Source organism: Piliocolobus tephrosceles, chromosome 7 (assembly GCF_002776525.5).
Source record: "Piliocolobus tephrosceles isolate RC106 chromosome 7, ASM277652v3, whole genome shotgun sequence".
In the NCBI taxonomy this organism is placed as follows: Eukaryota; Metazoa; Chordata; class Mammalia; order Primates; family Cercopithecidae; genus Piliocolobus; species Piliocolobus tephrosceles.
In genome coordinates, this window is record NC_045440.1 from 68222942 (window position 1) to 68240325 (window position 17384).

At 41.2% G+C, this 17384-nt stretch overlaps 2 protein-coding genes across 13 annotated transcripts in view; one reads left to right on the top strand and one right to left on the bottom strand.

The window, feature by feature from the left end:
- Positions 1-9757, top strand: part of CSPP1 (centrosome and spindle pole associated protein 1) — a 134172-nt gene extending 124415 nt beyond the window's left edge. For 6 of the 10 annotated variants that reach the window (XM_023222303.1, XM_023222307.1, XM_023222306.1 and 3 more), the window contains 3 exons: positions 3641-3750; positions 6468-6606; positions 8932-9750. In XM_023222303.1, the coding sequence (XP_023078071.1) occupies positions 3641-3750; positions 6468-6606; positions 8932-9143 (461 nt within the window). In that variant the 3' untranslated portion in view covers positions 9144-9750. Of the gene's footprint in view, positions 1-3640; positions 3755-6467; positions 6607-8931 lie in introns of those variants that run through there. The other 4 variants (XM_023222304.1, XM_023222301.1, XM_023222309.1 and 1 more) reach the window with 3 other exon arrangements.
- Positions 9758-10678: 921 nt separating this feature from the next.
- ARFGEF1 (ADP ribosylation factor guanine nucleotide exchange factor 1) overlaps positions 10679-17384 on the bottom strand; it is a 146300-nt gene continuing 139594 nt past the window's right edge. For 2 of the 3 annotated variants that reach the window (XM_023222300.1, XM_023222298.2), the window contains exons 36-39: positions 16835-17003; positions 15222-15360; positions 14152-14269; positions 10679-12879 (exon numbers count right to left, since the gene is read on the bottom strand). In XM_023222300.1, the coding sequence (XP_023078068.1) occupies positions 12715-12879; positions 14152-14269; positions 15222-15360; positions 16835-17003 (591 nt within the window). In that variant the 3' untranslated portion in view covers positions 10679-12714. The remainder of the gene's footprint in view (positions 12880-14151; positions 14270-15221; positions 15361-16834; positions 17004-17384) is intronic. The other variant, XM_023222299.2, reaches the window with a different exon arrangement.

Below are 17384 nucleotides of genomic sequence, written 5' to 3' on the forward strand. Positions count from 1 at the left end.
TCTATCTATCTATCTATCTATCTATCTATCTATCTATCTATCTATCTATCTGGAACTGCCTGAGGAAAACTACAAAACTGATGAAATTGAAGGACTACTAAATAAATGGAGATATATTCCATGACCATGCACAGGATGACTCAGTATTGTCAAGATGTCAGGTCTTCTCAACTTGATCTATAGATTTAGTACAATCCCAATAAAAATCCCAGCAAGTTATTATGTGGATAACAACAAACTGATTCTAAAGTTCATTTGAAAAGGCAAAAGATCCCGAATAGCCAACACAATGTTTAAAGAGAAAAGAGTTGGAGGACTGTCACAGCTGACTTCAAGAGTTATGATAAAGTTATAATAAACAAGACAATGTGGCATTGGTGAAAGAATAGACAAATAGACCAGCTGAATGGAATATAGAGCCCAGAAATAGACTTATGCAGGCTGGGCACAGTGGCTCACATCTTTGGGAGGCTACTTGAGGCCAGGAGTTTGAGACCAGCCTGGGCAACAAGGCAACAAAGCAAGACCTTGTCTCTACCAAAAAAAAAAAAAAAAATTTAAATTAGCCAATGTGGTGGCACATACCTGAAGTCCTAGCTATTTGGGAGGCTGAGGTGGGAGGATTACTTGAACCTGGAAGTTCAAGGCTGCCGTGAGCTATGATCACACCACTGAACTCCAGCCTGGGCAACAGAGAAAGACCTTGTCTCAGAAAAAGAAATAGACTCATGCAAATATAGTCAGCTGATCTCTGACAAAAGACCAAAGGCAGTACTGACAATGGGCCAAAGGCAGTATTATGATGGAGAAAAGACAGTCTTTTCTACAAATAATGCTGGGACAGCAGGACATCTGCATGTGAAAAAATAAACCTAGACACAGATCTTACACCCTTCACAAAAATTAACTCAAGTTGATCTTACATCTAAATGTAAAATGCTAAATTGAAAAACTCATAGACAATAACAACAGAAAATCTAGATGACCTTGGGTATGGTGATGACTTTCAGATACAAAACCAAAGAAATAATTGATAAGCCGGACTTTGTAAAAATTAAAAACCTGCTCTGCTCTATAAAAGACACTGTTAATTAAGAGAATGAGAAGACATGACAGGGACTGTAAGAAAATATTTGCAAAAGACATGTCAGATAAAGGACTGTTATCCAAAATATACAAAGAAATCTTAAAACTCAACAATAAGAAAATAAAAAACCTGATTAAAAGATTGAGCAAGACTTGCACCACACATCACCATAAAGATAATAAGACTATGTAAGGATGCTATTGAGAGACAGGACTGGCTGGATTTCCTAGGCCGACTAAGAATTACTGAGCCTAGCTGGGAAGGTGACTGCACCCACCTTTAAACATGGGGCTTGTAACTCAGCTCACACCCGACCAATCAGGTAGTAAAGAGGGCTCACTAAAATACAAATTAGGCTAAAGCAGGAGATTAAGAAATAGTCAAATCATATATCGCCTGAGAGCACAGGGGGAGGGACAATGATCAGGATATAAACCCAGGCATTGGAGTTGGGGGTGGCAACCCCCTTTGGGTCCCCTCCCATTGTATGGGAGCTCTGTTTTCACTCTATTAAATCTTGCAACTGCATGCTCTTCTGGTCCGCGTTTGTTACAGCTCGAGCTGAGCTTTGGCTTGCCGTCTCCCAGTGTTGTTTGCTGCCGTCGCAGACCCGCCTCTGACTTCCACCCCTCCTGATCTGGCAGGGTATCCGGTGCACTTCTGATCCAGTGAGGTGGCGCCCATTGCCGCTCCCAGTCAGGCTAAAGGCTCGCCATTGTTCCTGCACGACTAAGTGCCTGGGTTTGTCCTAATCGAGCTGAACACAAGACGCTGGTTCTCCTCTGTGACCCCTGGCTTCTAATAGAGCTATAACACTCACTGCATGGCCCAAGATTCCATTCCTTGGAATCTGTGAGGCCAAGAACCCCAGGTCAGAGAACAAGAGGTTTGCCACCATCTTGGAAGCGGCCCGCCACCATCTTGGGAGTTCTAAGAACAAGGACCCGCCTGGTAACACATTAGAGAATTGTAAATTAAAATGAGATACCACCACATACCTGCTAGAATGGCCAGCATTCAAAACACTGACACCAAATGCTGGCAAGGTTTTGGAGCAATAGGAACTCTCATTCATTGCTGGTGGGCCTGCAAAATTGTAGTCAATTTTGGACGACAGGGTGGCAATTTCTTACAGAAATAAACAATACAGTTCAGCATATATACTCCTTGGTATTTGCCTAAGGGAGTTGAAAGCTTGTCCATAAAGAAACCTGCACGCAGATATTTATAGCACCTTTATTCATAATTGCTGAAACTTGGAAGCAGCCAAGATGTCTTTCAGTAGGTGAATGGATAAAGTGTGGTACATGCAGACAATGCAGTATTTTTCAGCGCTAAAACAAAATGAGCTACTAAACCATGAAAAGGCATGGAAGGACCCAAAACTTATTTTAGAATTATAGAAAGCCCCACATCTTATTCAATAAAAGTTATTCCTATTGTTAAAAACCCATACAGTATACATTTGGAAAATTGGATATCAATTGTATGTTAAATGATGATAGTTTTGTATAAATGTTAAATTTTCTGAATGTTATAATTAGATTTTTGCAGTGTAGGAGCCAGTCCTTGTTCTTAGAGGGTACACACTGAAATATTTAGAGACAAAATGCCATGATGTCTCCAATGTATTGGTGTAGCAAAGTGGCTTGGCAAAAACAGCATCCCCCCAAATATATATAGAAATTGGCAAAGTAACTAATGGTGATTCTAAGTATGTGTATTATTCTAACTTTTCTTTAGGTATAATTTTTTTCAAAGGAGCTGTGGAAGTTACCGTAGATGCTGTAGGCTATTTGTTCATGTCAAATTAGCTACCGGTCCACTTGCATGATTATAAGCAAAAAGACCGACAATACCAAGTGTTGGTGAGGATGTGGGGAAATTGGAACCTTCTTAAAATGTAAAATGTAAATAAGTTGGTAGTTCCTCAAAATGCAGAACAGAATTAACCATAATACCCAGCAATTTCATTTCTGGTTCTATAACCCAAAGAAGTGAGAAGATACGTCCACACAAAAACTTGAATGTGAATGTTCATAGCAGCGTTATTCATAATTGCTAGCAACTAGCAAATGTCCATTTACTGGTAAATGCATAGACAAAATATGATATATCCATATGATGGAGTATTACTCAGCAGTAAAATGTAATAAACATGGCACAGCACAGATGAATCTCATACACCTTATTGCTAAGTGAAAAGACACATAAGATTAAGTTGTAGAATTCCATTTATGTTTGGTGTTAGGTAAGGTAAATCTGTTGAAACAGAGCAGTGTTTGCCCAGGGCCAGCAAGTAGGAGTGGAGAGTGATTGCCAGTGGGCACAAAGGAGCTGTTTAAGGTGATGGAAATGCTCTACTTTAAAGTGATGATTGCACAACTCTGTAAATTTACTTAAAAAAATCACCGAACTGTGTATGTACACTTAAATTGAGTGTATTTCATGGTATTGTAAGCAAAATGTAATTAAAAGACAGGTTCTTGGTTTAGCTCTGGGTAAGATTTGAAGCGGTATTAAGACTCCTCCTGCTTTTTGGGATCCTCTTAGGTGCTTACGGTGAGACATATCCTGCCATTGAAGATGACGTCCTCCCTCCACCATCACAGTTGCCCTCTGCACGGGAGCGCAGGAGGAACAAATGGAAAGGAGTAGACATTGTGTGTATGAAACTTCTTTTCTCCCCCTTTTCAACTTAGAAGAATGAGAGGTCTGGGTTCTGACCCATGCTAAATCTGTGTGGCCCCATAAACAAAGAGCACTTGCTTGAAATTCAGACATGGGTCTGAATCTAGGCTCAGCCTTGACTGGATGACCTTGGGTAGCTATTGAATTCTGCTGCTTTGGCTTCTTCCAGATAATAATACTATTTTCTTGTCTCCTGGGGTGGCTGTAAGTAGTTCTGCATCCCAACCTTCCTTCTCCTGCAGAATATATGGATTTCAGAGAGGCACAAGAAGGAACTGATGCCATTTATCGAAAAGCCTCATAATAACCTAATTCTGTGATATAGACGTCATCTTCATTTCAGTGAAATGACTTGCCAAGGTCATATGGGCAAGAAGGCTGAGATTCAAACCCATGTTCTCCTCACTCTGCTCCCCAGCTTTACGGTATAGCCAGTAAAAAGTAGAGGCTTTGGAGTTTATGTCCCAACAATGTCACCTCCTTGTTGGGTAGGCAGCTTGGGCAATTTCTTAAACTCTGTGTTTCCTTTTATATGACATTAAGATACAGTTAATGTGAAGCATTTAGCACTGACCCATGTGTGCAGAGAGCTCTCACCAAGTAACAGATGCTATTAGCGTTACTATATGTACAGCATTACCAGGTGAAAATAGCTTTGCTTTTTGCCTTAGGCAACCACTAGTCTACTTAGATGTGCCTTTTCTGGACATTTAATATAAAGAGATCATATACTCTATGGTTATTTGTGACTGGATTTGTCTGTCTTCTTTTGAAGGTCATTCATGTTGTAGCATGTGCCAGTACTGATGCCTCTTTAGTGATGAATAATTTTCCACTGTATTAGTATCCCACATTTTGTTTATCCATTTAACAATTAATAGATATTTGGGTTGTGTTCACTTTTTAGCTCTTATGGATACTATTAATGTTCATGTACAAGTTTTTGATGTTTTTATTACTCTTGAATATATATAGCTAGGAGGAAAATTGTTGGGTTATATGGACACTTTGTATTTAGCATTTTGAGGAAGTACTAGACTGTTTTCCAAAGTGGTTGTACCATTTTACCTTCCCATCATCAGTGTATGAAGGTTGTAATTTCTCTGTATCCTGGCCATCACTTAGTGTCTTTTGATTTTAGCCATTGAGTGTAAAGTAGTGTCATGGTGGTTTTGAGTTGCGTTTCTCTAATGACATTGAACATCTTTTCATGTGCTTATTAGCCAGTTGTATATTTTGTTAGGAGATATGTCTATTCAAATTCTTTTGCTTTTTTTTTTTTTTTTTTTTAAATACAGAGTCTTGCTCTGTTGCCCAGGCTGCAGTGTGGTGGTGTAATCTCAGCACACTGCACCCTCTGCCCCACTGGGGTTCAAGGGATTCTCCTGCCTCAGCCTCCTGAGTAGCTGGGATTACAGGTGCATGCCAACATGCCTAATTTTTGTATTTTTAGTAAAGATGGGGTTTCGCCATGTTGGCCAGGCTGGTCTGGAACTCCTAACCTCAGGTGATCCGCCTGCCTCCCCTCCCAAAGTGCTGGGATTACAGGCGTGAGCCACCATGCCCAGCCCTTTGCCCATTTTCAAATTGAATTGTCTTTTTATTGAGTTGTAAGAGTTCTTTTACATTCTGGCTACAAGTCTGGTTATCAATGTGTGATTTTCATATCTTTTTTCCCATTCTGTATCTTTTTAACTTCCTTGATGGTGTTCTTTGAAGCACAGAAGTTTTTAATTTTGATGAGGTCCAACTCATCAATCTCTCTCGGGCTTTTGGTGTCTTACTTAAGAAACCATTGCCTAGCACAAGATCATGAAGATTTACTTGTTTTCTTTCAGTTTGTTCTTAATTGTAGGTCCGTGATACACTTTAATTTTTGCATAGGGTGTGAGGTGCAGGGGTCCAAGTCCATTCTTTTGCATGTGGCCATCCAGTTGTTCTAGCAGCATTTGTTCAGAGACTGTTCTCCCATTGCATTTTGTTAACTCATCTGTAAACGTTAAGGATTTACTTCTGTATTCTTCTTACTCTTACATTGATCTACATGTCTTTTCTTATGTCAGTACCACACTGCCTTGATTACAGCTGGACTGTCTCAGCCCCTGCTGCTTCAGTTTTTTTCCTTTTGTGTCCTATAATTCCCAAGCTTTATCCAGACTGGCAGCATTTCTGTCATCACAAGTGTTATTCCTTATCCTTGACTGAGTCATCTGAGCTTGCATGGATAAGCATAGGAGCCATAATTTAAGTGCTCCATATTTCCATTTGTTTTATTTTGTTCATCACAATGTACATTTGAGGGCAAGAGGATGTTTTGATTTGTCGATTTTTTTTTTTTTTCTGAGATACAGTCTCTGTCTCCGTCTCCCAGGCTGGAGTCCAGTGGCACAATCTTGGCTCACTGCAACCTCCGCCTCCTGCGTTCAAGTGATTCTCCTGCCTCAGCCTCCCAAGTAGCTGGGGACTACAGGCGCCCGCCAGCATGCCCAGCTAATTTGTATTTTTAGTAGAGATGGGGTCTCACCATGTTGGTCATGCTGGTCTCGAACTCCTGACTTCAGGTGATCTGCCGGCCTTGGCCTCCCAAAGTGCTGGGATTACCAAGAGTCACCATTCCTGGCACTGATTCACTGATTTGTGAACATACTTTATGTTAATGACTTTCTGAAGTTCTGTTTTCTAACTACAGGATAGCAGTCGTCCTAATGTAGCACCAGATGGTCTCTCTCTAAAATCTACATCCAGTGTAAATGTTGATCAGCTTAGAATGAGAAATGAGGAACGAATGCGAAGACTGAATGAACTTCACAATAAACCTATTAATACAGGTAAATGACCAAGTGTAATGGCCTATAGCAGAATCCTGTATGAACTTTTAAACTTTCTTACTCAAGGCTTCCACTAACGTCTGAGGGATAGATGGAATGAGTTTGAAGTCCTTTGAGTTGTATGGCCCAAGACATAGTAACTATTGAGCAAAACCAGACCTCAGGATTAAGTTTGCATCAGATTTTCTCTATCAGAGAGGGTGCCCATTTTAGAGTGGAGTCTAAACAGATAAAATAGTTTTTGCTTATTAAATATATCCAGGCTTTGCTTTCAGCAGAGAAAATGCTATATGATATAGTAATCACTTAACTAAAACTTTAGTAATAAAACGTTATTAGAAATTAGCCTTAGGGCCGGGCGCGGTGGCTCAAGCCTGTAATCCCAGCACTTTGGGAGGCCGAGACGGGCGGATCACGAGGTCAGGAGATCGAGACCATCCTGGCTAACACGGTGAAACCCTGTCTCTACTAAAATACAAAAAATTAGCCGGGCGTGTTGGCGGGCTCCTGTAGTCCCAGCTACTCGGGAGGCTGAGGCAGGAGAATGGCGTGAACCCGGGAGGCAGAGCTTGCAGTGAGCTGAGATCGGCCACTGCACTCCAGCCTGGGCAACAGAGCGAGACTCCGTCTCAAAAAAAAAAAAAGAAATTAGCCTTAAGACTGAGTTCTTTAACACTTAAACGCTGTAAATTTGTAGTACTACAAAGAAAAATTTTACCTTCTTATTTGGCTTTCCACACCATGGACAAAGCCTCAGAGGTCAAATAAAGCTAGTCTCCTCATTATGAGTGTATTTTTGTGACTTGCAGGTTAAAGCTAGTCATAGAGCACAAGGCAGGATGGACACCCAAGGAGCTACCCTGCCAGCCCTGTACCACCCTTTTTTATATGAATGCTATTACTCACTGGGATAATGGGACAATTCCATATTGGTAATATTAGTTTTAGCAAATAGTGGTCTATTTGGGAAATACTCTTTAGTCTGTTAATCTACATTACAATCTCAAGATGTTTTTTAGATTCTACCTTTAATACTGTATTAATTTAAAACTGTACTCATATACTGTCTACCTAGCAGTCAAGGTATGGTGTGTTCTAATGGTGGTAATTCCATACCAAACACAAGCAGACATGGTTAATTGATGGGACAGTAGGAAAGGATGTCTTCTTTCCAACTACAAGGCATTTTTTCTTAGACCCAACAAACTGAATTAATATTTAACAGGAATATATCTGAGAGAAGACAGCATTTTAAGCATCTTTTTCAGAAGGTTTTTAACGTCTACACTGTTTTTTAACATTGTCCTTTCAAGCAGGAGCTTTTTGTTATGATGTGGATTGATTGCACATACCAATCCTTCACAGACCAGATGTAATTTAAAAAAAAAAAAAGAAGGCCGGGCGCAGTGGCTCACGCCTGTAATCCCAGCACTTTGGGAGGCCGAGACGGGCGGATTAAGAGGTCAGGAGATCGAGATCATCCTGGCTAACACGGTGAAACCCCGTCTCTACTAAAAATACAAAAAAAAAAAACAGCCGGGCGAGGTGGTGGGCGCCTGTAGTCCCAGCTACACGGGAGGCTGAGGCAGGAGAATGGCGTGAACCTGGGAGGCAGAGCTTGCAGTGAGTGGAGATCGCGCCACTGCACTCCAGCCTGGGCGACAGAGTGAGACTCCGTCTCAAAAAAAAAAAAAAAGAAAGGAAGAAAGAAAGAAGAATGTGACATCACAGGGTAGGCAGACAGATTTTCCTATTACTATATCTAATAATAAGTAAAACACAGAAGTTGAGTACAAATTCAATTAAAGAACGAAACAGCTACCTCTTCATTGACTGGATGTGGCCTTCTTAGATGTTTTAAGAATGGAAGTAATCTCATTCCAACTAGTGTTTTCCCAAAATAACTTAATTTCCTTATAGCAGTGTTGTAGGTTGAACAGTATTCTCCAAACCTTGCTAAAAAAAAATAAAATTATGTGTAGCCATTAGGCTTCTCCTGAGGTTAACAGTTACAAAATAAAACTACCTACATTCCTCCTGTTGACTTTGGTGGATAGGTGCCGTTGATATACTTGGAATTCCTCTGGTTGCTAGTGCCATGGAGTCAGCTTACTCAGTTGATCATCTTTTGTTTTACAAAATTGACGCCTTTGTGGGCCTGCTCTCCTCCCTCTAAAATAGGGTGGGGTGAGTCTAACCAAAACAGAGTTCAGGATATGACATTGTGGGGAAATGCCGAGTTGTAATGAGTTGGACTGCAGGAGACCTGCGCTTATGTCTCCTGCCTGCCTGTTACCTGAGTCACGTGTCCCTTGCCTCCTGTAGATGATGAGAGTTCACTGGTTGATCCTGATGACATCGTGCAACACATAGGGGATGACGGATCAAACTCTGTAGCAACTGAGCCCTGGCTCCGCCCTGGCACTTCAGAAACACTGAAACGCTTCATGGCAGAGCAGCTGAACCAGGAGCAGCAGCAGGTTCCTGGAAAAGCAGGCACTTTCACTTGGCAGGGCCTGTCGACTGCACATGGTTAAAATAAACCTGTATTGGACCCAGTAGTGCCTTTTAAGGTGAAAGGAATGGTAAATCTGTACCTTCAATAATATGTCCTACTTTTGGCCCCTACCTGAAAGTTACTTTTTTCCATCTGTATATAAAATTATGATATATATTGTGTAAATAAATATAAGGCCATGATTATTGATTTATATAATTGTATAGAATTATTTTTGCACAATTTTGTCATAAATTAGGGTGGTAATGAACTGAACTACTGTATGTGCGTATGTTGAATTCTGCTTGTCATTAAGTTAAGGTGAGTGTCTTAACCGTCCTGTAAAACCAGACTCCCCTTTGTTACAGGCACATTTTCCATTGTTACCTCATGCAAAAGAATTCATTCAGTAGGTACATCTATTGTAGCTGTGATTATTCCAGTTTCTGTGTGACGCAATCAGATGTCCTATCTCATGTCATTTGTAGCTACTGATACAGAAATGAAGGGAACTGTAATTGCTTGTATGCTATACGTTAAATGTTACACCTTTCTGCTTCTATTATTTTTATTGCAATGAAGGCATTTGTCTTAAGTTACTAATTTATATTACTACTACTTGATATAAATAAATTTTTATTTTAATTACTAAAATCTTTTTATTTTAACTACTATGGAGCTTTCTAGACTAGTTTTCTGGAGGTTGAACAGAGGTGCGGATACCCGGGAGTCAAGGACAGAGACTGGAGTCGTCTTCTTGTTCCACCACCATGGAACTTGGATAAGTGAGTCCATGTGAGTTTTCCAATCACTCAGTAAATAATACTTCTTTTTTAAAAAAAAGGAGTTGGCCGGGCGCGGTGGCTCAAGCCTGTAATCCCAGCACTTTTTGGGAGGCCGAGACGGGCGGATCACAAGGTCAGGAAATCGAGACCATCCTGGCTAACACGGTGAAACCCCGTCTCTACTAAAAATACAAAAACTAGCCGGGCGAGGTGGCGGGCGCCTGTAGTCCCAGCTACTCGGGAGGCTGAGGCAGAATGGTGTAAACCCGGGAGGCGGAGCTTGCAGTGAGCTGAGATCCGACCACTGCACTCCAGCCCGGAGGACAGAGCAGGACTCCGCCTCAAAAAAAAAAAAAAAAAAAAAGGAGTAATTGAAATTATGAAATTCTGACTCAGATTAGAATCTTCACAACCATGACAGCTGAGAACATCCCCAGGCACTGCTTCTCCAATACTTCCTCTGATGTAATTAATGGTAGACAGTATCAGACAAATTACTGATATTTTGAGTTTTGGCTAGTTGTAAATTTTATATTTGATTGATTTTCTAATTGGACCATCGTTTGCTTTACTAGTAAAGATTTGTTCTATTGTCATCTGAAAGTAAGAAGAAAGCCTCTGACTCTTCTAGGGGAAGAGTCCTAATACTACACTATTAAATAATCAACTGCCAGGTTGTGTGGAACACTTACCCTCGCACAGCAGGGTCACAGTGGCTCCCAGCTCTAGCATCCAGCTGGGCTTGAACAGAGCTGTCTCAGGGGTAACAAATACAGCACACTTACAAATGCATTGTTCAGTAACTGTTCATTATCTAAGAGAGGTGTGAAAGCAAAGACTGAATACTTTTCCTCTTTAACACAACCATGTTAGATGATATTGACACGTTCCATTTTTGTTTAATGCCATGTACCACACAACTTCAACTGACTCCTCAAACACACAATATTGCAAACTGTGCTGAAGAGAACTTTAGCTCTTTTCAGCACTCAAGTAGTGTAGCCTGATGCTAGGTTATTAATATACAAAATATTAATATGCAAAATATCAAAATATTTTTGGGCTGGATATGGTGGCTCACGCCTATAATCCCAGCACTTTGGGAGGCTGATTTGGGAGGATCACTTCAGGTCCAAGAGTTTGAGACCAGTCTGGGCAATATAGTGAGATCCCATCTCTACAAAAATATGTTTTTTAATTAGCCAAGTATAGTGTTGTGTGCCTACAGTCCTCACTACTGGGGAGGGTGTAGTGTGAGAATCATGTGAGCCCCGTTTGAGGCTACAGTGAGCTGTGATCATACCACTGCACTCCAGCCTGGACAACAGAGTGAGATCCAGTCTCTAAAAATTTTAAAAACTGCCTTAAAAATAAATATTCTATGGTAAGTACAGTGTGAGGGAGGATCTAATGCTGGAAGCTGGAAAGAAAATACCAGAACCAAACAATATTGAATTTGTAGTTCTGGCTGAAAATGTCTTTTCCATAGTAGTTTGGCCTTAATAGAAAAGAATCAATGAAACATGGGGGTGGGTTATACAGGTTTTGATTGCACTGATCAAATATTTCAAAAACTTTATTGACCTATAACCTGATTAGAATATGCCAGATGAGAATCAATATTGTACAGAAAGTTGTACAGAATTTTTTACATAGAAAACTTTACATCTGTACCATATACATTTTATCCGTCTGAAAAAATTTTCTACATCCACTGTTAATACGGAATGCTTGACAATCTTGTCTTTTAACCATCAGAGCACAATTCACAGTATGAATACATTTCCAGGTAAATCTAACCTCCGCAAACCATGCCAGATTTGTTATTTTAATATATTCAACATTAAATTCTGTACATAGAATAAAATCTACATCAAGCCCCACCACCCAAAAGAAAAGAAAATGACAGCAATCTGGATTCATTTTGCAGTGATTCAAGTTTTGGTCCATAAAGGATCATTCTATTTTAATGGCTCATCTTTAAAAGCCCTAAGAGAAATATGTGACAGGTAGTTACTGTCAGTAGGGATATTTTCTACCTTTTTTCCCTGTTGTTGAAGTGTCGGCCACAACAGCTTCTGGGCATGTTAAAGCCTCAAAATCACCACCCACCAAAAAGGGCCAAACTAAAAATCCCCACAAAATAAAAAAGAAAGTTCCACCCAAATGTTTAGTGCATTTGACAAAATATTATGCGTATTTAGCAAATGAATAAGAAAATAAAGAAAGAAAACAGTGCAGGAAGAACTATATAATGTTTAAGATTTTTATATTACAGACCTGCATCTCTGTACATTTTTCACAGGATGATTACCAGTATCTCAGATAGCCTGAGTGTGCAAAAATCTTCAGAATAAGAATACCATAGTTGCTAAATATCTTTTGCCATGAACAATAATTTCTTCTTCTCTCCCCACTCCCCAATTATAAACATTTTATCCTTCAAAATACAGCTCTCCTGAGTTGTACTTCTTGTAGAAGTTCAATCTTTACATCTATAGTTCTTTGGGTAAGTTTCACTTCCACACCTGCCAAAAACATGTGGGGCTTTTCCTGCCGTGGAAGACAGGGAAGGACCCGTGAGCATGAGCTGACACTGTTTAAACAGGCTTTCTGCTCAACATGAGGCCAACATAACACACAAAATCTGCCCACACTAAAAGGGACTGGAGTGTTGCAAATTTGAATAAGAGTTCTAGGCATCTTTACCAGTAACTCTCAGACACTGCCATCTGGAGAAATCATTTTTCAGGTAGGAAACCTCAGCTCCAGCGTCCTTTTAAAGAGCGGAGGGATGTAAACGCCAACAAAAATATTAAGTTCCCATCATTGCTTGTTTATTCCAAGTTCCTGTTCAGGTGGTTGTGATATCTGAAAAACTACTCCGATTCGCAGAAAAAATCTTCTAAGAACAGCACGAAGTTCAGGAATCAAGTCAAACTGCATAATTTCACATAAGAGAGGGTAGTAGAATGATGCATGAGCTTTAAACTGCAGGGAAAATGAATTTCTCCATTAGTAGTGATTGCAAACTCCAGAGCCTCAAACTGCCTAGAGTCAAACTACTCTGGGGCTCGATTACAGGAGCCAGGAAAGCAGCGTCCACAGCAGGCAGTGACTGTGGGTTCTGGAACTTAGAAAAACTCACTTCATACAAACACTGCTCACTTACATATCCTTTGAAAAACATTTGCCTGTATGATCTTTGACAAACTTTTAGTAATTTAGCACTGTTTTTCCTGGGCAATAAGCAAAAGAAAACAACTGAGTACAAACTAGAGTTGAGTTTTTATAAGCTATGGGTTACTGAAATTTTATCTTTTGTTACATAAAAATTTTAAGTTTTGGGGAAAAATCTAAACAGTTCTTCAGGCAAAGCTACATACGTTTCACATGTACAGTTCAATTGCTATACTTTGGCTGTATCTTCACAGTAGTTCCTTTATCTCTCTGAACTCCAGTCTGCAGCCTCCTTTCCTACCCCTGTGCCCCTCCAGATCCAGAGAAGCAGTGAGACATATTATGGCAAAAAAAAGTCAGCTATGGAGTAACAGAGGCTGGAGTTTAGAGCCCTTGGCCTTTCAAGTACTGGGCCACATCACTAGGCATTTTTAAACCTATTCTAGGGTCACAGCAGAGCAACCTGTTTCCTCACGTGTGAGCTGTAAGTTGTTATTTTTTTGTAAGAGTAGAATGTACATTTTTGAAAACCTTTAAATACGCACTTATGTTTACAGTCATGTAAACATTTATCTTTATTTCTACTGGTTTAAAATTCTTAAATGAGGCCCATTCACTAGGGACTCTGGGTTACCTGAAACCACTAAATATGCCAAAGGAACAGCTGCAGCCCGGAGCACAGGCCCAGGAACCAGATGTATTCTTGAGTAGCAGGCAGAGTGCAAGGTCATCAGGTAGTTGGACAGCAGAATGGGGAAAAGGGAGAGACTCCTGGGGTCACAATGGGAATTTCAAAGTTGAGGGAACCCAGGAACTTGTCGAAGTATCCCAAGGGATTCTGATCCCTCACCTACTGAATCCCCTAGAGAACTGCTAATTAGTGAACAAAGCTGGGTAAGGAGGGAGAAAAGCGAGGACTGAGGAAGATACAGCAAGGCCACTGGTGGTTTTGCACAAGCAGCAGTGCAGCCTGGGCACTGCTTGGTTCGGCTCTGAGAGCTCTTGCACGGCGACTCTGGGACCCGGCATCCCGACGCGAATCGGGCTAGAACTGTTGGGCTGGATTCGAAGCCTCATACTTACCCTGTTATCGCTTATCTTTAGAACTTTAGTTAGAAACAAAAGCAGTAAGTTAGTCCAGGCTTCCCGATGACTTTCTGATGTTAGAGTGAGGAAGTAACTTAGCGCTTCACTGCAGACACTGCAAAAGAAAAGGCTTCCTTTAATGTTACTTGTATATCTACTGGTCCCCATATTCACTGAGAAAGAGCAATCATGAACATAGTAGTGAATATGAACTATTCAAGAACATGTTAGATCCCATCTGTTTACATTAGGTGGAGTGTCAACATAAACATGCTTTTCAAATTGGGAAGAAAACCAAACATGTTAAAAGAAGCCATTGTAACTTACCAGGAAACCCACATTTTCCTAATTTTCTAAGTTTCTTTCAATTCAAAGCTGCTATGTGGCAGGTGGCACATATGAAGCTTAGTTTCAAGAGACCTGGGCTGGAATCTGAGGCGACTCCTCTCTTCACTGACCCTTGTGAGGCCCTAGATCACAAGGCCCTGCGGGGCCTTAATCAATTAGTCTTGTCAATCAAATGGGATAACAGACACTAGGTGACCCCTTAAAATCCTAAAATGTATTTAACTGGCCTCAGAACATCTATTCCTTAAGTAGATATAATACAATGCAGATGGCAGTATTCTTTCTGAATGGCATGTTTCATTCTTAGCCTGAGTTTACATGTTAGTTGTCTTAAAGTAAAAGAGTAAAAAAAGTAACACTAAGAAAAACTCCAAATATTTTTTTCCAAAGTAAATGCAAGCAGGCAAGTTTTCACTTTCACAAATGATTGTTCTGTAAAAATGGGACTATCTTAGGACATTAAAAAGGCCTATAAATGACACAGTTCACAGTTTTAAAACACAAAACCTCCTTTGTCCTGCATGTTAGGCATGATTTGGCCACATGGCACTAAAGCACGTTCATCTCTAAGACTGAATTTAAGTTTTACAATTGCTCTGTGGAATAGGGGCATCCAGGCCCCAAAGGCTCAGCTCTCAGCATGGTCCCACCGGTTCCCCTTTCCTGCCCGGCACCACGTGGCTACCTGGTCAGAGATGGAAATTAGTCAAGAGTCTTACTTCAAAAGCCTCTGCTGGACCTCTTCCCAGGCACTAACGCGGCTCTCATCCATGTACATCCGGAAGAGAATGCGCAGCCCACAGGCCAGGCTGCTGGTCTCCTGCTTCAGAAGGTTGGGCTTGGATTTGCCTTTGAATCCTGCAGAAAGGGGAAGTTTCTGGGATTAGTCTGGGAAGGCATCTTATGTAAAGGTGAAGCAGCCCGTATGGAGGCACATTTTGTTTGTGCTCAGCCATCAGCATCTGCTGCTTACAAAGCGGAGCCACAGCAGCCTGGTGTGGAGGTGATTTCCATGTCCAGGATTCCCTCTCTCTTCATGTTGGGGATATAAGATATAGAATAACTTGTGGCCTGGGAAGGTGGAGCCCTTCACATGAAACTGCACTCGAATCCCCAAAGCTGTAGAAGGGGCTCTGTGCTCTGCCTGCACGAGGGCGCTCAGATAAACGGGCAACCTCCAGGAGGTGAGAACTGCTCTGTCAGAGGTCTGATGGGTCCAGTGTGTGTGGACACAAGGAGGGTCTATCAGCTCAGCAGGAATAGGCCCAGTGGAATGGTGGCAACAACTTGGGTAGGAAAAAAGGGGAAAAACAAGTACAGACTACTCTTTCCAGAAGTTAGGCTGTAAAGGGAAGAAGAATGCCACAGCTGTTTTAAATAAGCAAACATAAGCACCAAACCCTTTTGATACAGAGTTTGATGTTCGGTAACTATCAGCCCCCTTCTTTTTCTCTGCCTTATTCTGCTGCCCCTCATCCTCCCAGCACTGTTTGGCACCTAATAATTATATTTCTTTCTTTTTTCTTTTTTTAAGAGATGGGGTCTCACTGTGCTGCCCAGGCTGGAGGGGAGCAGTGTGATCAGCAGCCTCAAACTCCTGGGCTCAAGTGATCCTCCCACTTCAGCCTCCCGTAAGTAGCTGGGATTACAGGTATGCGAAACCATGCCCCGCTAATTTTTAATTTCTTGTAGAGACAGGGTCTGTGTTGGCCAGGGTGGTCTCAAACTTCTGGCCCCAAGCAATTCCCCCACCTCAGCCACCCAAGTAGACGGAACTACAGGCATGAGTCACTGCACCTGGCTCTATTTCTTAAATTAAAAAATTAACAATGTCACTTTGGTTTACAATAAAAGCTTACTTTTTGTTTAAAATGTCTAACCTGTTCTACAACAAATATAACTCACATCCCAATAAATTCACCTTCACTCTGAGCTTTGGCCATTCCCAGTAAACAGAGAAGCCATTCAAATACACATGCCAGGTTTTGTGTGTGTGACTTTTACACGTTTATTTCCTAATGAAGACAGCTTTTATCATGTCAGTTAGTATCAACAAGAAGGTCTAGGTTGGGTAAACAAGATGAAAGAACAATATAGGTCAAATAATAGACCAAGGGGGAAAAAAATTCACCCAAGTAGTTATCTGGCTTACTGCAGACCAGAAAAGGGCCTGGTTGTGAGATTACCTCACTACTGTTAAGGTCAGAGAACACAAGTACACACAGTGACATGCAGACACCTACAGTAGACAGTCAATGAGTTCTGATACCTGTATGTATCTGTCCCATATCCATCAACAGTAAACATTACATGTGAGGCGTGCACAGCTTACCTGCTTTCCACAGGGCAGTCCTCTGTTCGTTGTTGGAATTAAATGCTTTTGCAAATCTATGTGACTCTAATAAGCAGTCCAGTAGCTTAAAAAGTTGTTGTGATGTTAAAAAGCGGTACATTCCTTGGTCTTGCGTATCAACTCGAACATCAAAGTCCACCGCATCTCTCTTTGGAAAACAAACCACCCCAGCATATACACACAGTCACAATAATTTTAGTTAATTTACAACTCAATGCTCCCCGAAGACCAGTTTCACAAGAAAGCCACAGATACTCAGCTTGATCTAACCTAACAGAAAGTAAGGGACAGTCCATCTTCTGTTACACTTCCTCGTCCCCAAGCACCACCACCCCCATCAGTCCAGACCCTCCTGGACTCCCAACTCCCTGGCCCTGCGCTCCTCAGCCCCTCAAGTCCTCCCTTCTCTTCTCAACTGCTATGGAGTCCATGCATCATGATTTTAATTATTCTCTTTCACAACCCCTCCTCTTCTTTTTAGTAACTGGCTGGCAAAACCGCCGTGTGGTCATGTGTGACTAGAGAAAGC